The 21784-nt window shown below is 51.7% G+C and overlaps 1 protein-coding gene across 7 annotated transcripts; it reads left to right on the top strand.

The window, feature by feature from the left end:
• Nucleotides 1-478: 478 nt before the first annotated feature.
• Nucleotides 479-16014, top strand: ZNF7 (zinc finger protein 7). 7 transcript variants are annotated; one of them, XM_030804518.1, is made up of 7 exons: nucleotides 557-623; nucleotides 2064-2111; nucleotides 2499-2625; nucleotides 4042-4140; nucleotides 9717-9806; nucleotides 10413-10529; nucleotides 14151-16014. In XM_030804518.1, the coding sequence occupies exons 2-7, from the start codon at nucleotides 2109-2111 to the stop codon at nucleotides 15959-15961; spliced, it is 2247 nt and encodes a 748-aa protein (XP_030660378.1). In that variant the 5' UTR covers nucleotides 557-623; nucleotides 2064-2108; the 3' UTR covers nucleotides 15962-16014. The 7 variants fall into 7 exon arrangements, with proteins under 7 accessions (XP_030660382.1, XP_030660383.1, XP_030660380.1 ...); XM_030804522.1 differs by lacking the exons at nucleotides 4042-4140; nucleotides 9717-9806 and having other exon boundaries at nucleotides 479-623; XM_030804521.1 differs by lacking the exons at nucleotides 4042-4140; nucleotides 9717-9806 and having other exon boundaries at nucleotides 2466-2625.
• Nucleotides 16015-21784: the final 5770 nt, after the last annotated feature.

The raw sequence follows: 21784 nt of genomic DNA, 5'->3' as shown, positions 1-21784 counted from the left end.
TCGCAGGGACGCGGGCGAGCGGCGCCTGAACAGCCTCGGTGGGAACCAGCGCCCTTAGCTGGTGATCCGAGGTGCGCAGGGTACAGCCGGGCGACCCCCTGGATCTCCGCCAGGCTCGCCCCGACGCCGCTCCTCCCACCCGCCAGCGAGGCCCGAGCCTAGGAGTCCGCAACTCCCGGCCCGCGTCCCCAGCTCCCGGCCCCGGCCCCGCCCCGCCCCGCCCCGCCCCTGCTCAGGCCCCGCCCCGCCCCTGCTCAGGCCCCGCCCCGCCCCTGCTCAGGCCCCGCCCACTCCGAGCTCTGGGCCCTCCTCTCCCTCGCGGCTCCGCCCCCTGCCCGACTCCGATTGTAGCCCCGCCCCGCAGGCACCGGCCCCGCCTATCTGGGCTTCTGGTCCGGCCCAGGCTCTTGTCCGTCGGGCCCCAGCCTCGCCCCTCCTCGGCTCTGACTCCACCCCTTCTCCGGAGCCTGGGAGGCGGGGCTGAGGACCACAGAGATGGCCGGGCCTCCGAGCGGCCCAGGGCGGCCGGAAGTTGGCGGGGCGGGGCGGGGCGGACGCGGGTGGCCAAGGCCCGTTTCCGGCGGTGTCGCGCGTTTGCGAGCCTCGGGTGGTCCTCAGGGAGGGTGAGTCGGCGCGGCGGGCGCGGACTCGGGTTGTCCTCGGTCCGAGTGATCCCTGGTCGCTTCCTGCACCCTCCCGCCTTCGGCACTGGGGTCCTCGCGTCCCCTGGGCCTCCAGTCGGGAAAGCGCGGGGGCTTTGCGGGGTCCTGAGCGCCTGGCGTGGGAGGTGGTCGAGCCCAGACACCCTCCCCCGCGGCGGCGGCGCGAGGTGGGCTTCGTTTGGCCGAGTCTCGCAGCTCCCCGCAGACCCCGCTTGTGGCAGCCACGGTGTCAGGGGCCTGAGTAAGGCGAGCTCCAGCTGCGGCCTTTTCTCCAGGCCTGGGCCTACTCCCGGGCCCGGACTCTCCCTCCTGCGAAGTCACCTTCTTCTAGGCCCTTTCTCTTTCTATTTATTGCCCTGGAAGGCCTAGGATAAGTGACAGTGGAGGAAAGAACGGTGCCTTGGGTGGGGTAGGCTGTTTGTCTTCTCTAAATTCTGGTTGCTATTCCGGGCATTCCTACTGTCAGGAGCCAGGTGGGAGGATCCTCCTCCGGGGGTCACTGCTGCTTGGATCAGCCTACCTGTGCCGGTGACCTGGGGCTTCCACCTACAAACCACTTCCTGGGCCAGAAGCTGCCGTATGAAGACTCTTTTTCCCATTCCGACCTCCCGGGGGAATGCCTGGGCAGGTAGAGGGTCTGGAGTCATTGGCTTGATTGAGGTGAACGATTTATGTCAGATTACATCCCTGTGCCTGGTTCCATCCTGGCGACAGGTGAGCTGGAGACTGGAATTTATGTACTTGAGGGCAGGGGTTTCCATGGTCCACTCTTGTCTTCCCTGCAGTTTGTCATTTTTGCTCCTGCCTTCTCCAGCCTCCAGTCGCTCACTGCCTTCCCTTGCTGCCGGGAATTTACCCACACTGGTTCATCCAACCCCATTTCTTCTTGCTTCAGGCCCTTTCACATGCTATTCCTACTGCCTGGAGTGCTCTCTCCACCTCCATCACCTTGGCCGAGGTCCCTGGGGAAGTGACCCATTACACTGAAAGTTCTAGTCTAAGTGGCTTTCATAGTTCCCTGTACTTCAGCGCTGTCGTGGTTGCAATGTACTTATTTGTGTGGTTATTTAACTCTCTCCACTGCCAGACTGCTTCGTGAAGGCAGGGTCCTCGTGTCTGCTACTGTATCTCCATTACTCAGTGCCTGGCACGTGGCATCCACTCCTTACAGCTTTGTGGAGTGAGTCACACATGCCACACACACATACACTCTAAAGAAGAACAAGAGTTCAGTAGGCCTCCTTCACTCAAGTGCCACGGCTGCTTCAGCCCAGCCCCATGTCCCTGCTAGAGAAATCTGGGGCTGGAGGTAAAGGAGCAGAGAGCACAGTACCCCCTTGATTAGCCTGGAAGTTGGGCTTCTGGCACCCTGACCTCTAATCCTTTCATAATTGCCAACAGGTCTCTCGGCCAGAACACGTGGATGCCCACCCACCACTGAGCCTCATGGTAGGAAGCTTGACTGCCTCCTTGCCCTCGCTTGTCCTGTGAAGGCCCACCTCCTGCTCTGCCCACTGGCCCTGGGCCCAGACCCTACCTTGGCCCTTGCTGGGCTTCGGAAGGCCCCCTTGCCCCCATCCCCAAGGTAGTGAGCAAACCCCTGCCCAAACCAGGGCCTAATTGAGGCTCTTGAGGGGGGAGGGTTGTATGACCACCATGGACTGGGTTCCTTCCTCCTCCCCGAGACTGCCCCTCCCCAGAATATTAGAGGCAGAGGAGTCCTGGTGAGCGTCTTGCCCAACCCCATGGTGCACGTCCCTGAGACATGTCATGAGGCAGCGCCAGAAGGGGGCTGGCACCCAGGGATTCCTGGGGTGCTGGTGTGTGTCCTTTCAGGAGGTGGTAACATTTGGCGATGTGGCTGTGCACTTCTCTCGGGAGGAGTGGCAGTGTCTGGACCCTGGCCAGAGGGCCCTCTACAGGGAAGTGATGCTGGAGAACCACAGCAGTGTGGCTGGACTAGGTGAGGCTGCACCTCGGGGCCCCTTCCCCTGCATCATCAGTCAGCACCCACCCAGCCAGGCCTCCATCAGAGGCTGGGATATGCAGGCCAAACGCTCAGACCCTCGTGGGCTCCACAGGGGGCTTGGAGTCATGAGTGGTGTGCCAGGCTGGTTCCTAGCTTTGCCCACCCATGTCATGGGGTTCAGCCCCCAGGGAGTGGGTGGGATTCTGGGAGTTAGTAAAGCCTCTTTTTTTCCTAAGCTGTTAAATTGTGAGAAATAGAATCCAAACTTGAAATAGCTTAGACAAGAAAAGAGAAATTATTGGGTGGAGGAATCCAAGGAAAAGGTTGTGCAACCAGAGCAAGCGGTGGCAGCGACGCCCACACGGCTACTGTGCAGATGCTGTTATCCCCTTGCCCTCTTGTCCTGCCGTTAGTCTAACTCTCTGAACTCCACCACTGCCACAGGCAGCCACCACGGTGCTGTTTATGTCCGTGCCTGTGTTCTCACAAGGTGTGTACTGTCGGATTGTAACTTGGTGAAGGGGGGTGTGTCTAACTTGGGCCTTGCTGGGCCTCTTGCCTGTGACTAAGCCCTCTGCTGCATCAGACCCCCGAGAGAGTGCCTGGGCTGGGGGATCAGGAGTGGAACTGATGGGGGCATCGTTGGTTGGCGAGGAGCTTCTTGGGGTGTTGGACCAGGCCTGTACCCCTCTGTCCCGGCTAGTCTGGCAAAGTCCAGCTTTCTGTTTTGCCAGTCAGATAAGTGTACAGTGGGAGGCTGTTGTAGTTTGAGTTTGCATTTCTCTGATTTCTGCTGAGCTTGAGCCTATTTTCACACCCTCATTAGCTTGCCAGGTTCTTCTGTAAAATATCTGCTCAGGGCATTTGCCCATATTCTAGGTCCGCTGTGCCTTATTGCTTTGAAGGTGTTGTTTCTTCATTCTGTCTAAGGTGCCTTACGTTGTAAAACATGGAATTATGTACACATTGTTATTTTAAGAAAGTTGGAATGCTACTGATTACACGCATTTTTTTATCACTTAATTTTACTTTATACTTTTAAAAGAGCCCTCTTAGACTCATTTAGGCGTGGTTTACCCCGTCTCACTGAAATAGGAAAAGACACATGTAGTGAAGGTCCGTTTATGCTGGAGTGTAATGGCGCGATCTTGGCTCACTGCAACCTCCGCCTTCTGGGTTCAAGCGATTCTCTTGCCTCAGCCTCCCGATTAGCTGGGATTACAGGCGTGCGCCACCACTCCTGGCTAATTTTGTATTTTTAGTAGAGACGGGGTTTCACCATGTTGGTCAGGCTGGTCTTGAACTCCTGACCTTGTGATCCGCCCACCTCGGCCTCCCAAAGTGCTGGGATTACAGGCGTGAGCCACCGTGCCCAGCCGGAGTAAGGGTACTTCTAATGTTTCTTCACAGCTTTTAGTGACCCCACTCTCTGGTTTGGTTATCTGTGTCCGTGCTTTCCACATGATGGCAACCTGTGGGCCTGGCCATCAAGAGGTTCTGCAGCCTTTCGTAAGTGTTGTTGGGGTTTTCTTCATCCAGTGAGGTTGGTGCTTGAGCTTTCTTGCTTGGCATGTAGCAGCCATCCCTTTTAACAGCTCCATCTGCTGTGCCTGTCCTCCTCTCTCAGGCCCTGTGTGTACACAGTTGCTGATTTGCCAGTAACTGGAATTGCAGTCATTCCCCCAGTAACAGTTTGCTTCTCCAGGCTCAAAGGTATAGCTGCTGTTCTTTTTCCGTGGCTTCTGTCTATTTATAACGTCTTGCTGCTGTGCCAAGTCACAGGGTAAAGCTTTTGAAGACAGTGTAGAGAGCAGCTGAATTCAGCATGTATTGTATGGTGGCGCTGGTGACTTAACTGAGCAGCTGGGGCAAGCTCCTGTGCACAGGCAGTGATGGTGTGTCACAGCTGCCACCTGGCGGGTGACATCAATTCCTAGATGCGTCCAAGAGATGGGAAAGGGTTTTATAAAAACACTATCTTAGGGCTGGGTGCGGTGGCTCCTATCTGTAATCCCAGCACTTTGAGAGGCCGAGGCGGGCGGATCACGAGGTCAGGAGATCGAGACCATCCTGGCCAACATGGTGAAACCCCGTCTCTACTAAAAATAAAAAAGTTAGCTGGGTGTGGTGGCACATGCCTGTAGTCCCAGCTACTCGGGAGGCTGAGGCACGAGAATCGCTTGAACCTTGGAGGCTGAGCTTGCGGTGAGCCGAGATCACACCACTGCCCTGCAGCCTGGGCAACAGAGCGAGACTCCGTCTAAAAAAAAAAAGACTATCTTAGAATTTATCAAATATGATAAATACCAGGTTAGTTTTGCGTATGATAAATCACTTTTTCAGCCGGACATGGTGTTGCACGCCTGTAGTCCCAGCTACTGGGGAGGGTGAGGAGGGAGGATTGCCTGAGCCTGGGAGGTCAAGGTTGGAGTGAGCTATGATTGCGCCACTGCAGTCCAGCCTAGGCAACAGAGTGAGACCCTGTCTAAAAAAAAATCTCTGCTTCTTTCGTGTTTGTTAACTTTGTTAGGTCAGATTTTATTTTATTTTATTTTTATTTATTTATTTATTTATTTTGAGACGGAGTCTCGCTCTGTCACCCAGGCTGGAGTGCAGTGGCGCAATCTCGGCTCACTGCAAGCTCCGCCTCCTGGGTTCACGCCATTCTCCTGCCTCAGCCTCCAGAGTAGCTGGGACTACAGGCGCCCGCCACCACGCCCGGCTAATTTTTTGTGTGTGTTTTTAGAAGAGACGGGGTTTCACCGTGTTAGCCAGGATGGTCTCGATCTCCTGACCTCGTGATCCTCCTGCCTCTGCTTCCCAAAGCGCTGGGATTACAGGCATGAGCCACCGCGCCCGGCCTGTTAGGTCAGATTTTAATGTAATTACTGTGTTTTTGCCTTATGGATTGTCTCTTTGAAGTTTTATTTAAAAGTTCTGTCCGGGCACGGTGGCTCACGCCTGTAATCCCAGCGCTTTGGGAGGCCAAGGCAGGCGGATTGCCTCAACTCAGGAGTTCGAGACCAGCCTGGGCAACACAGTGAAACCCTGTCTCTACTAAAATGAAAAAAAAAAAAAAAAAAAAAATTAGCTGGGCATGGCAGTGTGCGCCTGTAATCCCAGCTACTTGGGAGGCTGAGGCAGGAGAATCGCTTGAACCCGGGAGGCAGAGGTTGCAGTGAGCTGAGATCGTGCCACTGCACTCCAGCCTGGGTGACAGAGCAAGACTCCGTCTCCAAAAAAAAAAAAAGTTCTTCCCTGGCTGGGCATGGTAGCTCACGCCTGTAATCCGAGCACTTTGGGAGGCCAAGGTGGGCAGATCACCTGAGGTCAGAATTCGAGACCAGCCTGACCAACATGGTGACACCCCGTCTCTACTAAAAATACAGAAATTAGCCAGGCGTGGTGGCGGGCGGTTGTAATCTTGGCTACTTAGGAGGCTGAGGCAGGAGAATTCCTTGAACCCAGGAGGCAGAGGTTGCACTGAGCCAAGATCACACCAGTGCACTCTAGCCTGGGTGACAGAGTGAGACTCCATCTCAGAAAAAAGTTCTTTCCTCCTCCAAGGTCACTGAGATGGGCTTTTTATAGTTTATATTTCTGTGGATTTTATAGTTTATATTTCTCATCTGTATCCCCGCTCCACATTTGTATTTGGGTTATGTAAAAATCCGTTTTATTTTGTCCACACATAACTGTTTTCCCCAACATCACCTATTAAACAGTCTCCTTGGCCAGGCTCGGTGGCTCACGCCTGTAATCTCAGCACTTTGAAGTAGGCCGAGGTGGGTGGATCACCTGAGGTCTGGAGTTCGAGACCAGCCAGGCCAACATGGTGAAACCTCGTCTCTACTAAAAATACAAAAATTAGCTGGGTGTGGTGGCACATGCCTGTAATCCCAGCTACTCAGAAGGCTGAGACAGGAGAATCGCTTGAACCTGGGAGGTTGAGGTTGCAGTGAGCTGAGATCGTGCCACTGCACTTCAGTCTGGGCAATAGAGCGAGACTCCGTCTCAAAAAAAAAAAAAAACCTATCTCCTTTTCCGGTTGACATGTGGAGCCACCATTTTCGTCTATGAAATGGGGTGTTTCTGAACCCTGTTCTCTTCCCTGAATCTCTCTCGTGGGCCAGCTTCCTGCTTTCGGTTTGTTTGGGTTTTTTTGTTTGTTCATTTGTGTTTTTGGCTTTTTTTGAGACGAAGTTTCACCCTGTCGCCTGGGCTGGAGTGCTGTGGTGCGATCTCGGCCCACTGCAACCTCTGCCTCCCAGGTTCAAGCAATTCTCGTGCCTCAGCCTCCTGAGTAGCTGGGATTACAGGCATGTGACACCACGCCCGGCCAATTTTTTGTATTTTTACTAGAGACGGGGTTTGGCCATGTTGGCCAGGCTGGTCTGGAACTCCTGACCTCAGGTGATCCGCCCACCTCGACCTCCCAAAGTGTTGGGATTACAGGCGTGAGCCACCGCGCCCAGCTGCGTACAAATTTTAGAATAAGTTGAGTTCCTAAAAAATGGCACTGGAATTTTTATTTGGAGTGCTTTGAAACTGTTTTCCGTCAATGTAAAAGTTTTGATTTTTTTGCTTTGTGAATGTATTTTTAGCTGATTATTGCTGTAGTACAAAAATGTTGTTGGTTCTGGAGGGTGATCTTACATCTGGCAACTTTGTGGAACTCCCTGGGTAAATCAGTGTTGCTCGGTGATTCTGCTGTTTACCAGCAGGAGGATTCCTGCAAATGAGAGTTTGGTATTTTCCCTCCCAGCCCTCACTCCTCCCATCTCTGCCTTTGCAGTGGCCAGCGCAGTGTTAAACAGGACCCTGTGGACACGCTGTGTTCCTGATTTTAAAGGGAATGCATCTACATAACCACAGAATTTGGCTAAGGAATTTTGTTTTTTGTTTTTAATCATAAATATTGAATTTCAAGTTCTTTTTCTGCATCTTTTGAGACACATGATTTATTTTCTTTATTAATTCGGAAATTACATTGTTATATTTTCTTGTATTCCTGGAATAAACCTTACTTAAGTCATGATATTTATATATAAATTTTGATACACCTTTGGATTCAGCTAGCCAATATTGTATTTTGGATTTTTGTGTTTTTGTTCATAAGTGAAACGGATATATATATGTATATATATATATATATATGTATTTATATTTCCTTTTTTTTTTTTTTTTTTTGAGACAGAGTCTCGCTCTGTCGCCCAGGCTGGAGTGCAGTGGCGCGATCTTGGTTCACGGCAAGCTCCGCCTCCCAGGTTCATGCCATTCTTCTGCCTCAGCCTCCCCAGTAGCTGGGACTACAGGCGCCCGCCACCACGCCTAGCTAATTTTTTTATATTTTTAGTAGAGATGGGGTTTCACTATGTTAGCCAGGATGGTCTTGATCTCCTGACTTCATGATCTGCCTGCCTCGGGCTCCCAAAATGCTGGGATTACAGGCGTGAGCCACCAAGACCAGCCTATATATTTCTTTTTGTGTATTGTCCTTATATAATTTTGACGTGTTTGATAAATGGCATTTGGCATACAAGTAGAACTAATCTGTAAAACCATCTGGACCTTGGGCTTTTGGGGAAGGAAAGTCTTGGATTAGCATTTATGCATTTATATTTCCTTTTTTTTTTTTTTTTTTTAAAGAGTTGGGGTCTTGCTCAGCCTAGAGTACAGTGGTGCGATCATAGCTCACTGCAGCCTTGAACTCCTGGGCTCAAGTGATCCTTCCATTTGAGTTTCCCTAGTAGCTGGGACTATAGGTGTGCGCCACCATGCCCAGCTGTTTTTTTCTTTCTTTGTAGAGTTGGGGTCTGTCATGTTACCCAGGCTAGTCTTAAACTTCTGGCCTCAAGCAGTCCTGCCTCAGCCTTCCAAAATGCTGGGATTATAGGCATGAGCCACCTTGCCTGGCATTTCCTTTTGTTTTTAATCTGTTATATTTGTAATTGTGTCTCTTATTCTCTGTTTTTTGGCAGTATCTTCTCACTATGTTGACCTTCATTGGTTTTGTCATTAGACTGTCATATTCATGTTTTCAAATAACTGGCTTTTGGTTTTGCCTTTTTTGGGGGGTTGGGTTGGAGGATGTGTTTATATGTCTTTGTTCTCTAGCTCTCTGAATCCTGCCCCAGATTTATTATTTTCTTCCTTTTTATTTATGTGAGTTTGATGTGTGTGGTTTTTGTTTTGCTTTTTTAATTTTTTGAGACAAAGTTTCACTCTGTTGCCCAGGCTGGAGTGCAGTGGCTTACTGCAGCCTGGACCCACCATGTTGGCCAGGCTGGTCTCGAACTCCTGACCTTCAGGTGATCCACCCGCCTTGGCCTCCCAAAGTGCTGGGAGTGTGAGCCACCACGCCTGGCCATTCTCAACTTCTTGAACTTACTATTTATCTCATTTGTGTTTTAAAATGATCATTTCTAGTAAATGTATTAAAAGTATAAAATTTTTCTGGGTATAGTGGCATATGCCTATAATCTCAGCTACTTAGGAGGCTGAGGCAGGAGGATCGTTTGAGCCCAGGAGTTTTGAGGCCAGCCTGGGCAACATAGCAAGACCACATGTCTGCAAAGAATTTAAAAATTAGCTGGGTGTGGTGTCACGCACCTGTAGTCCTAGCTACTCAGTAGGTTGAGGCGGGAGGATTGGTCTAGGCTATAGTGAGCTATGATGGTGCCACTGCACTCCAGCCTGAGTGACGGAACAAGACCATATCTCTGAATAAATAACATTTTATCTTTACATACTGCTTGGGCTGCATCCTATAAATTCTGACTCATAATAAATATGGTTGCCACTTAGTCATTTGTTATTTAGTTTCCAAGTAGCTAATGGCATCTAAGCACCATTTTGTGGTCAGTTTCACACGGAGTTGCATTTGCCTGGGCGCGTGTCCTGTGGTATGTTCTTTGGCATGTCTGTGACTCAGTTTGTGGCTTGACCCAAGGCTGTTTCTTTGTTCCACATGTGCTTGGAGAGAATATGCGTTTTCTGTTGAGTGTGGAGTCCTGCCTGCATCTGGGGGTTTGAGCTTATTGGCTATAGGCCTTTGGAATCTCTGCCTGCCTCTTTCCTTCCAGCTGGGGGAACCCTGAAGGAAGCTTCCAACCAGAGGCCTTGGCTGGCCCATGGATCAACTGCTCATCTCTGTACCGACCGGCACAAAGAGGGTATGGGGGCAGGTGGCCCCAAGAAGGCAGGGTGCCAGGTGGGCCCCCACAGGTCTCTGCCACCCAGTCTGCAGCAAGGGAGGCAGGCCCTGAGGCATCCTTTGTGCAGGGACTTGAGGCTGGAAGGACACTGGCTGAGGACTGGACCTTGGAGCTTTCTGATGCAAAATGTGCTTCGTTTGTGTCTATTTGTCGTTGTTTGTTATCTTATTTTGTAACCACCCCTGCCTCTTGGAGCATCTCTGCTCTCTGAACTGAGGGACAGGCCCGGCTCTGCTAAGTGAAGCTTGGGCTTCTTCTCTCTCCCCTGAGTTCCAGGGATAGAGGCGGACTGTCCTTTGCAGACTGTTTGGTGACAGGGTCACCTAGAGATTGTGGGAGTCAGGTATCCCTTGCTGTCCAGCCACAGGAGCTGGACAGATCTGTACAGAAAGGGCTGCTGTGTCCCCAGATTCTCCCCACCCTCCACCCCCTCTCCCTGCAGGAACTTGGCCTGTGCCTTGTAGCCCCCCTGCCCCTTTCCATTTGGAAACTGCGGAAGGCTTAGCCCTGTGCTGCACGCTCCCCGTCATGCTGACACTGTCATCTTCTCTGCCGCACACACAGCAGGATTCCTGGTTTTCAAGCCTGAGCTGATCTCCCGGCTGGAGCAGGGAGAGGAGCCGTGGGTCCTCGACCTGCAGGGAGCAGAGGGGACAGAGGCACCAAGGACCTCCAAGACAGGTGAGGCTTAGACCCCATCGCAGAGAAGCCCTGGGGTGAGGAGAAACTGCAGGAGGGGCCTCACAACTGTGGGTAGCTGTGGGTGAGTCGCGGGGGCTACGCTGGGATGCCTGGGAATGCCACTGGGGAAGCAGCATCCAGCACGTAGAAGGGAGCATAGACCCGTTGTGGGGCTGCCTTGGGAGAGGCCAAACTGCAGAAGAGCCAAGACAAAAACCCATGCATTTCCACAAAAACGGAGCTTGTTTCTGAATCATGTCACATTTTGTTCTATTTTTAATTTTACTCATACGTTTATTAAGCAAAGATACAAACCTATGGATCCAAGGAAGGGTTAGGTCTGGCATTCAGTAACCTCTCCTCAGGGAAGCATATTCCCCGAGGCAGCTCCCTGCAGACCCTCTCAGGCTCCAGGAGTGCATTACTTCCCTGTGGCTGCCGTAACAATGAACCACAGACTAGGAAGCTTGAAACAACAGAAATTTATTGTCTCACAGCTGTGGAGGCCGGAAATCTGAAATCGGGGGGTCAGCCGGGCCGTGCTCCCTGTGAAGGCTTTAGGAAAGGACCCTGTCCTGCCTCTCCGGGCAGCTGGTGGTTTTCTGGCAGTCCTTGGGTTCCGTGGTTTGTGGATGCATCCCTCACTCTGATCTCTGACTCCTTCACACGGCTGCCTTCTCCCTGCGTGTCTGTGTTCATGTGGCCGTCTCCTTAGAAGGACACCAGTCATGTTGGGTTAGGGACCACCCCAGCGACCTCATGGTAACTAATTAATCTGCAACGACTGTGTTTCCAAACAAGGTTACATTCTGAGGTGCTTCAAGTTAGGACTTCAGCCTATCTTGGGGTCCTCAGCCCTAACCAGGGCACCCGCTGCCTCCAGCATCAGCTCCTGCTGGGCAGGTGCCTGGCTTGGTGCTCTGCTTCTCTGCTTCGCTGGTGTGCTGCCCAGCGTGACAAGGGAGATGGGTCTGCATGCATCTCAGCTGCAAAAAGGAAGCGCCTCACCTCCCCTTCAGTTGCTGCTGGGTCATCACAGTCACTTCTGCAGCAGGGCAGGACCAGGTCCTACAGAGGCCACCGGCTTGTAGGGGCCTCGGGAAGCAAGTTGGACAGTCCAAAGGTGTGAAAAGTAGGGGCTGTGGGGCCGGGTGCGGTGGCTCACGCCTGCCATCCTAGCACTTTGGGAGGCCAAGGTGGGCGGATCATGAGGTCAGGAGATCGAGACCATCCTGGCTAACATGGTGAAACCCTATCTCTACTAAACATACAAAAAAATTAGCCAGGTGTGGTAGTGCATGCCTGTAGTCCCAGCTGCTCGGGAGGCTGAGGCAGGAGAATGGCGTGAACCTGGGAGGCAGAGCTTGCAGTGAGCCAAGATTGCGCTGCTGCACTCCAGCCTGGGTGACAGAGTGAGATGATGTCTCAAAAAAAAAAAAAAAAAAAAAGGAAGGTAGGGGCTGTGATCTTCCTTCCATTCATATGACCTTAGGCAGCTTCAAAGGACAAGGAGGGTTTCTGAGCCTCTTCACACCCTGTGGGCCTTGCAGCTGCCCAGGAAGGCTGCATGTGATGTGGGAAGAGTGGTCGGGAACCTTGGCCTCACTGGCTCTGCTGGCTCCTCCCATGTGATCCTTTCTGCTCAGCCTCCCTGAGAAGGAGGTTCAGCTATAAGGTGGCCCAGTTAAAACCCAGCCGCCCATTAAAATGTCTCCAACATGGACTGGAGAGTTTAAAGAGGGTGCCATGGCAGAAAAGCCAGCTACAGTTGGCAGAAATAGTTCAGTGGGTTTATATGTAGCAGGTGGTCCTTACTGTGATAAAGCAACAACAAAAAATAGAATCCCACAGTAGGTGAGAGCTGCTGTTGATGGACCCAGCACTTGCTCGAAGACCCAAGACTCCGGGGCAGAGATGTAGCCTCTTAGATAAAATAAGCAGCAGCACAAAACCCGAATACATTAAGCAAGGCAGAAATGCCCAGATATGTTACTTGTCCCTAGCTGGTACAGTCAGCATCAGATACTGAAGGATATTGGCCCAGAGCAGTGGAGGAGGGGCCAGGTCCCAGCTGTGCACCCCCACGCTTTTGACCACCACTGTGCCCCCTGGTGGGTGGTTCCTGGCATCCCCCAACAAAGCCTTGCTGTCAGCCTGGCTCTGCTCTCTCTGCTGCTGCTCTTTATTTTTTTTTGAGATGGAGTCTCTGTTGCCCAGGCTGGAGTGCAGTGGCATGATCTTGGCTCACTGCAACCTCTGCCTCCCAGGATCAAGTGATTCTTATGCCTCAGCCTCCCAAGTAGCTGGGATTACAGGCGTGAGCCACCGCACCTGGCCACCCTGCTCTCTTATCTTCACAGCAGGGGAAGGCTTGGGAGGAGTGTCAAGCAAGCCCTGTTGAAAGAGCAGGCACGCTGAGGTGGTGAGGTTGTATAGGGAAAGCAGCATATGAGGACCAGGCCTGGAGGTGCCTCCTGTCCTCACAGCCCTTGAGCACCCCTGCTGCACAGTGAAGTTGAAAGGGCTTCCTGCTCTGATTCTCCAGGACTGACAGGAAGACCTTTGGAGATCCCTGGAAGCTGGAGACTCACCACCAATGGTTAGGAGTGGGCAGGAACCGAAGCTTGAAGCCCTGTAACTGGGCTGTGCATTCATGTGGGGTAGACTCGGGCCGGTTATAGCTGTGGCCACGTGGTTGTGGTTGTGAATGTGATTGTGTCGTGGTGGGGACTGTGGTTGTCATGACCATAGCTGTGTGTTGTGGTTGCGTCCTGTCACGGTTGTGATCACAGACATCAAGGAGATGTCTGACCTCAACAGAGGTGCCCTCTAGGGTTACAGAGTAGGACAGAAGCCAGTGCTTACTTGGAGAGTCCAGAAGGAACGCAGATGTCTGGAAGGCCTCCTGGGGGCCTCCAGAAACTTGCAGCACCAGGGAAGAAATCAGTGTGGTCTTGGGGGGTGGCCACGCACAGTCCAGGGAGAAGCAGGGGAGGTGGCCAGGTGCAAGTTGGCAGCAGCAGCCAGGAGGCAGCTGAGGGGGCTGGGTCCTGCTCAGAGAAGCCCACCCCAGGGAGTAGCCATGAACGGCATAGGTGCCCAGTGCTCTTCTGAGCTCACCAAGTAAGTCCCTTGGCAGCTCTTCCAGCCCTGTTTTCCTCATCACAATCCATGCCCTCCATTCAGAACTCAGACCCTGTACTGTTTCCTCACCAGCCTGGATGCTGGAGCCCCAACCTAATCTGTGGTAGCTTCCCACCCTTCTGGTCTTGCTTTGTCTTCTTTGCCTCTGCATGGACTGTGCCCCACACCAGTGCCCTGTAGGATGGATCTCTCTGCTCACAGATGCCAGCCCCGCCGTAGGCTGTGTTGCTCTCAGCACTCTGCCTAGTGCATAATGAACATTCATTGCTATTGAATGAGTGAACAAGGTAAAAAGTATGAAATCAGGTTTGAGAACCGTCCAAGGCTCCGCCTTCTCTTGCACGTTTCCACCTGGGCCTTGCAGTGCCCAGTGCAGCCATCCCGGGAGCCTCGAGCCCCGGCCCCACATTTGTAGTCTTATGATTTCTCTGAGCACAGGGCCTAAGGAACGTCTTTGTTTGCTCCTGTTTATTTCAGATTCTACGATTAGGACTGAAAATGAGCAGGTCTGTGAGGACATGGACATCCTAAAATCAGAATCCTATGGGACAGTGGTCAGACTCTCCCCACAGGACTTCCCTCAGAATCCTGGCTTTGGAGACGTTTCCGATTCTGAGGTCTGGTTAGACAGTCACCTGGGAAGCCCCGGGCTGAAAGTGGCAGGCTCTACCTTCCAGAATGACTGTTTGAGTGAGGAGACTGTGGTTCCCAAGACCTTCAAGGATTTAGCCCAGGGATGTAAGGAGCTGGGAAGCAGTGGCCTGGATTGTCAGCCTCTTGAAAGTCAGAAAGAGAGTGCAGAAGGGACGTCCCGGAGATGTGAGGGGTGTGGCAAAGGCGTCAGAGCCACTTCAGACATCGCTCTGCATTGGGAAATTAATACACAGAAAATCAGCAGATGTCAAGAATGCCAAAAAAAGTTATCTGACTGCTTGCAGGGGAAACATCCAAGTAACTGCCATGGAGAGAAGCCATATGAATGTGCAGAGTGTGGGAAAGTCTTCAGGCTCTGCTCGCAGCTTAATCAGCATCAGAGAATCCACACGGGAGAGAAACCCTTTAAATGCACTGAGTGTGGAAAAGCCTTCCGCCTGAGCTCGAAACTTATTCAGCATCAAAGAATCCACACTGGGGAGAAGCCCTACAGATGTGAGGAATGTGGAAAAGCTTTTGGTCAGAGCTCAAGCCTCATCCACCATCAGAGAATCCACACAGGAGAGAGGCCCTATGGTTGTCGTGAGTGTGGGAAAGCCTTCAGCCAGCAGTCGCAGCTGGTTAGACACCAGAGAACTCACACTGGGGAGAGGCCCTACCCTTGCAAAGAGTGTGGGAAGGCCTTCAGCCAGAGCTCCACCCTGGCCCAGCATCAAAGGATGCATACTGGGGAGAAAGCTCAAATTCTAAAAGCCTCAGACAGTCCAAGCCTTGTTGCACATCAGAGAATTCACGCTGTAGAGAAACCATTTAAGTGTGATGAGTGTGGGAAAGCTTTTAGGTGGATCTCGCGCCTGAGTCAGCATCAGCTGATTCACACTGGAGAGAAGCCTTATAAATGTAACAAGTGTACAAAAGCCTTTGGTTGTAGTTCACGGCTTATTCGCCATCAGAGAACTCACACTGGAGAAAAACCATTTAAATGTGATGAGTGTGGCAAAGGCTTTGTTCAGGGCTCACACCTTATTCAACATCAGCGAATCCACACTGGAGAGAAACCTTATGTGTGTAATGACTGTGGAAAAGCCTTCAGTCAGAGTTCCAGCCTTATTTACCATCAGAGAATCCATAAAGGAGAGAAGCCCTACGAATGCCTCCAATGCGGAAAAGCCTTCAGCATGAGCACGCAGCTTACAATACATCAAAGGGTTCACACTGGAGAGAGGCCCTATAAATGTAATGAGTGTGGGAAAGCCTTCAGTCAAAACTCAACCCTTTTCCAACACCAGATAATTCATGCAGGAGTGAAGCCCTATGAGTGCAGTGAGTGTGGAAAAGCCTTCAGCCGGAGCTCGTATCTTATTGAACACCAGAGAATACACACTAGGGCCCAGTGGTTTTACGAATATGGGAATGCCCTGGAAGGGTCCACCTTTGTGAGCCGTAAAAAGGTTAATACTATAAAGAAACTGCATCAGTGTGAAGACTGTGAGAAAATATTTAGGTGGCGTTCACACCTAATTATACACCAGAGAATTCACACCGGGGAGAAGCCTTATAAATGCAATGACTGTGGCAAAGCTTTTAATCGGAGCTCAAGGCTTACGCAGCATCAAAAAATTCACACGGGATAAACCACTTACATATAAATGTGTATATATGTGAATAAACCTACAGCCTTAACTTATTTTATATGGGATCATTTATACTGACAAACGTAGAATGTTGGTAAAGGTTCAGAATTGCTCTCAAGAATATCCAACTTCAGGCTGGGCGCGGTGGCTCACGCTTGTAATCCCAGCACTTTGGGAGGCCGAGGCGGGTGGATCACAAGGTCAGGAGATCGAGACCACGGTGAAACCCCGTCTCTACTAAAAATACAAAAAATTAGCCAGGTGTGGTGGTGGGCGCCTGTAGTCCCAGCTACTCAAGAGAGGCTGAGGCAGGAGAATGGTGTGAACCTGGGAGGCGGAGCTTGCAGTGAGCCGAGATTGCGCCACTGCACACTCCAGCCTGGGCAACAGAGCGAGACTCTGTCTCAAAAAAAAAAAAAAAAAAAAGAATATCCAACTTCAGGCTGGGTGTGGTGGCTCACGCCTGTAATCCCAGCACTTTGGGAGGCCGAGGCGGGATCACGAGGTCGGGAGGTCGAGACCATCCTGGGTAACAGGTGACAACCCCATCTCTACTAAAAATACAAAAATTTAGCTGGGCGTGGTGGCAGGCGCCTGTGGTCCCAGCTACTTGGGAGGCTGAGGCAGGAGAATGTCGTCAGCCCAGGAGGCGGAGCTTGCAGCAAGCTGATATCGCGCCACTGCACTCCAGCCTGGGCGACAGAGTGAGACTCTATCTCAAAAAAAAAAAAAATCCAACTTCATACAAAGTGTATGTTTATTTCCTGAAATGTTTGACCTTAACCTGTTCAATAAAGCCTGTGTCCCTCAAAATCAGGGTGCAGTCTGCAGTTTGAGTTCACAGGTCCCTGTGAATGAGGAAGCAGCACAAGGAAGGCTCTACGAGTGCTGCTAGACTGAGTAGGTTAAAATAATTTACCTAAACTGTTTTCCCTTAAGGATCAATGGCTCACACTGGCTTCAACAATAAGGAAATGCATTAGCTCATGTGGGAGGAGGTCCAGGATGCCTAGAATTCCAACTTCACATTAGGTCCTTATCTTAGAACTTAACCCAGCCACCCAGGACCAGAGAGGCAGGCTGGGCTAGCAGGTACACGCCATCATTACTGGTGTGGTTGGCATTCATGGAGCACATACCAGTGCCAGGCACAGAAGCAAGGTGTCACAGCAAGGGTTCTGAGGTCACACTTGTGTCCCAGGGGCTTGCTGTGTGACCCAGGACATCACTGCCCTCCCTGAAACTCAGAGCCTTATTTGTGTATCTGAAAACATGCACTGTGAGAGGGTACTGAGCAGAAACAATGTAGAGGAACACGCCTTACTGTGCCTGTCAGAGAACGAGCACGCAAACGAATGCAAGTACCCCCACCCCTGTCCACGCCAGCACCTCCAGCATAACCGCGTGTGCACAGGCCCTCAGGCTGATGACTGTCTTGTAATGGCCTAGATGCCCCACTTTTTTTTGGTGGGGGGGAATGCGGTGAGGAGGAAATAGACAGTGGAGAAAAAGACGAAAGGGGGCTGGGCGCCGTGGCTCATGCCTGTAATCCCAGCACTTTGGGAGGCCGAGGTGGGCAGATCATGAGGTCAGGAGATTGAGACCACCCTGGCTAAGACGGTGAAACCCCGTCTCTACTAAACATACAAAAAAATTAGCTGGGCGTGGTGGCAGGCACCTGTAGTCCCAGCTACTCGGGAGGCTGAGGCAGGAAAATGGTGTGAACCCGGGAGGCAGAGCTTGCGGTGAGCCAAGATCACACCACTGCACTCCAGCCTGGGCGACAGAGTGTGACTCTATCAGAAAAAACAAAAAAAAGGAAAGACGAAAATGGAATGGAAAGAAGGTGGTTGGGAAACAAATATGGGGAGAAGAACCTGAGAAGAAGAGGTGATGAGAGGGAGTGGGGAAAGAAGATAGTGGGAAGAAAAGATGGTTGAGCGAAGAACTTGGGGTGAGGGAGTGGGTTAGGAAGAAGGTGGGGAGGGAGTGGGGAAAGAGGACTGTGGGGAGAACTTAGGGAGAGGAAGTGGGGAAAAACGATGGCAGGGAAAAGAACTTGAGCTGCGGTGGGGGTAGACCAGCAGACCATAGGGTGAAAGGACAGATGGGAGGAGAAACAGGGACAGGGTCAGGGAGGAGAACCCCAGTTGCCTTACTTTACAGGGGAGGCCACACAGGTCTGGATATAATTTATGTTGCGGAACAGCTTTCCTTAAAACTCAGCCTGAAAGAGTGCCAAGAACTGAGGGTCTGAGATTTTATTCTTTGTAGAAGCTCACGAGGAATCCTGTAGCCGTTCCACCTAGGGGACAGCAGGCAGATTACTCACCGCGGTTGTCAGGGCCCTATCAGTTCCTTTTGCCCACCATTCCCATGACGCAGAGGCCCAGCAGGTGCTGGCACAGCTGAGAAACTCGGAGGTGAGGAGTTAGCCTGCTCTGTTGGGAGCTGGGGGGCCATTACCTCACCCCTCAGGTTTTCTGCTGCCGACAGGACCTTGATAAGTGGCCCAGGTGGAGCACGGTGGGGTTCTTGGCACATGCAGGAACATGGAGGGAGGCGTGGCTGATGGCAGGTGGCTTGCTCAAGGCCTGATGCTTTTTTGCTGAAATTGAATTTTCACGTGAATCTGCTGCTCAACCCTAATCTAACAGGCTGGGACCTTGTCCATTTGACTTTCTCACACAGCATCTAATTAAGGCTGATATTCACAGGCATGAGACCAACTGTAAGACAGACCTCAACCCTGTCTCCACAGTCCTGGTCATTCAGGGGGAACCTGGAACTCCTGACTGGTGACCTCCCACCTGCCCCTTCAGGGGCTCCTCCCGGTGTACAAGGGTGATGGTGCCCTCCACAGCCATGGAATCAGTGCGTCCACTGTAACTGCCTCTTCTCCAGCCACGCCCTACTCACACCGGAACTTCTGTGCACGTGGAGTATGTGTGCAGTGTCCCTGCCTTGGGCCACGTGGCTGCTGAGGAGGGTCTTGGCAGGTAATGTGCTTAGCCAGGTGGTCACCTTCAGGTCTAGCACAGGGGTTGCTGTTGCTTTTTCTCTACTTCAGGCTTTCTGGGCCGCCCAACCATGGGGACAAGAGCCAAGGCACCCACGTGCACCACCTGCCACTCCTGTTCCTGGCCTTCCAAAACACTGCTCACAAAGACTGACCCTGCCTCCTCCTGGGCTCTCGTCATCACCTCTTGGCCACTTCCTGGTTCATGATCAGGACAGGAGGGGAACGTCAGCCATACGGATGGTCTGAAAATTCCAGATTCTGCACTAACCATAATGCTGTATTCTTTCCACTAATGGCAACCAGCCAAAAAGGGGCTGGGGTGCAAGCTTCATTCTGCTTCAGCACCTGGATTCTCTCTGGATTGACATGGTCCTAAGTCAGAGGCTGGCAAACTAGGCAAACCATTCGTAGCTTTTTACATTTCTGAATGGTTGGGGAGAAAATAAGAGACTTGTGACATTTGAAAACTATGTTAAAATCAAATTTGACTGCACAGTGTCCCTGGGCTTGGTGATGCCCATGCGTCTTCATGGAGCCTCTGGCGGCTTTCCTGCTGCAGCAGTGTTTACCACACCAACCAAATCACCTTGAACTTGGAAAATAACTTCATGCCCTCCAGCCACTGAAGGATTATTTTTCCTCTCAGCCCTTAGTGGTTTCTTTACCTAAATGTCACGGTACAACAGAGTAAGGCAGCTGGGTCAGTTCAATAGAAGTAAATCTAAAGTCCAACAATCCAGGTTAGACATTAGCCACGGAGGGAGAGGAGGAGGAGTCCTCTTTTTTTTTTTTTTTTTTGACAGAGTCTCGCTCTGTCCCTCAGGCTGGAGTGCAGTGGCATGATCTCAGCTCACTGCAAGCTCCGCCTCCTGGGTTCACGCCATTCTCCTGCCTCAGCCTCCCGAGTAGCTGGGACTACAAGCGCCTGCTACCACCCCTGGCTAATTTTTTTGTATTTTTAGTAGAGATGGGGTTTCACCGTGTTAGCCAGGATGGCCTCGATCTCCTGACCTCGTGATCCGCCCGCCTCGGCCTCCCAAAGTGCTGGGATTACAGGCGTGAGCCACCGCGCCCGGCTGAGGAGGAGTCCTAGCTGCACGATGTGGAAACGACACATCATGTCCACGGGGCAGCTTGCTGAGAGCCAAGGGTGTGAGCACATGACTTAAATTCAAGCTACTGCACAGCTTTGAGATCTGAGTATCACATGGAAGCATCCAGGTGGCCCCTGGCACACAGGCTGGTGGTTCTTTTGTGGAGAGGGACAGGAAGAGGGGCTGCTCATGGGGTAGTGCAGGTGCTAGAATATCCTGTTACCTGTTCACACTGCACTGCAATTCGGGCTTTGGTAAGCTCATCTAAAGAGTTTCCAGGCCAGGCACGGTGGCTCATGCCTCTAATTCCAGCACTTTGAGAGGCCAAGGAAGGATCATGTGAGCCCAGGAGTTGGAAGACCGCAGTGAGCTGTGATTGCACCACTGCATGCTAGCCTGGGTGACAGAGTGAGGCCCTGTCTCCACAATATATAAATAAATAAAAACATTTTGGGTTTCTGTTTTGGAGACAATAAATTAAATCTATAACCTAGGCGTGGAATTGCTTTTTATCTCAACTATCAGAATAATCTTTCATTTATGACACTGAATTGAAACTATTTGGAGCTTTCTGGAAGCTTCACAAAGAGGAGCAGAGCAAGGGCCGAGTCCAGGCCATTTTATAAATCTCCAAGTCCCCAGTGCATGCAGCTTGACTCAGAGCCCCAGAAATGTTTGTTGAATGAATGAGTGATGCAGGTGGGGAGGCATCCAGGCTTTGGGCTCAGGACCGTGCCACAGGAGAGGGAAATCACCAGCAAGTTTCCACAGAGAACTAAGGCCAAGAAAACCAAGCGAGTAATTTCCTAGATGCAGACATCCGTTCTCTGTGCAAGGCCTTGTGCAAGCCACGGGGACAAAGATGGACAGGGCTGGCCCCTGCCCTGGAGTCCAGGTCTAATGGAGACTGACCACTGACAAGGATGGACAGGTACTCTGTATTGGAGGGGTGCAGTGGGCTCATGGGGTTGGCGCCAACCATGCCTGGCCTAAGAATGGTTTTTCAATGGAAAAAAATACTTTGTGACACATGAAATTAAAATTTCATGGCTGGGTGCGGTGGCTCATTGCTGTAAAACCAGCACTTTGGGAGGCCGAGGTGGGCAGATCACCAGAGCCCAGGAATTCAAGACCAGCCTGGGCAACATGGCAAAACCCCATCTCTACAAAAAATATGAAAATTAGCCGGGTGTGGTGTGCCTGTGAGCCCAGGAGGTTGAGGCTACAGTGAGCCATGATTGTGCCACTGCATTCCAGACTGGATGACGGGGAGACCTTGTCTCAAAAAAAAGGAAAATTTCAATATCCATTAAAAAAATGTTATTGGAGGCCAGGCTCGGTGGCTCTTGTCTAATCCCAGCTGCTTCGGAGGCTGAGGCAGGAGAATTCCTTGAACCTGGGAGGCAGAGGTTGCAGTGAGTCAAGATCGCGCCATTGCACTCCAGCCTAGGCAACAAGAGTGAAACTCCCGTCTCAAAAAAAAAGATGGTATTGGAACACAGCCATATCCATTTGTTTACGTATCGTGTGACTGCTTTCAAGCCACCATGGCAGGGTGGACAGAAACTTCATGGCCCACAAAATCTAAAATGTTTACTCTCTGGCCCTTGCGGGAAGAGTTTGCTCACTGCGGAGTCAGAGGAAGTGGCCTCTAAGTCTGCTCCATGCTGTAGGGATCTCAAGTCCAACTGGATCATGCCTGCCCTG

Source organism: Nomascus leucogenys, chromosome 23, assembly GCF_006542625.1.
Source record: "Nomascus leucogenys isolate Asia chromosome 23, Asia_NLE_v1, whole genome shotgun sequence".
NCBI lineage: Eukaryota > Metazoa > Chordata > Mammalia > Primates > Hylobatidae > Nomascus > Nomascus leucogenys.
The sequence above is the reverse complement of the archived record's forward strand: the minus strand, read 5'-3'. Positions and strand labels throughout refer to the sequence as shown.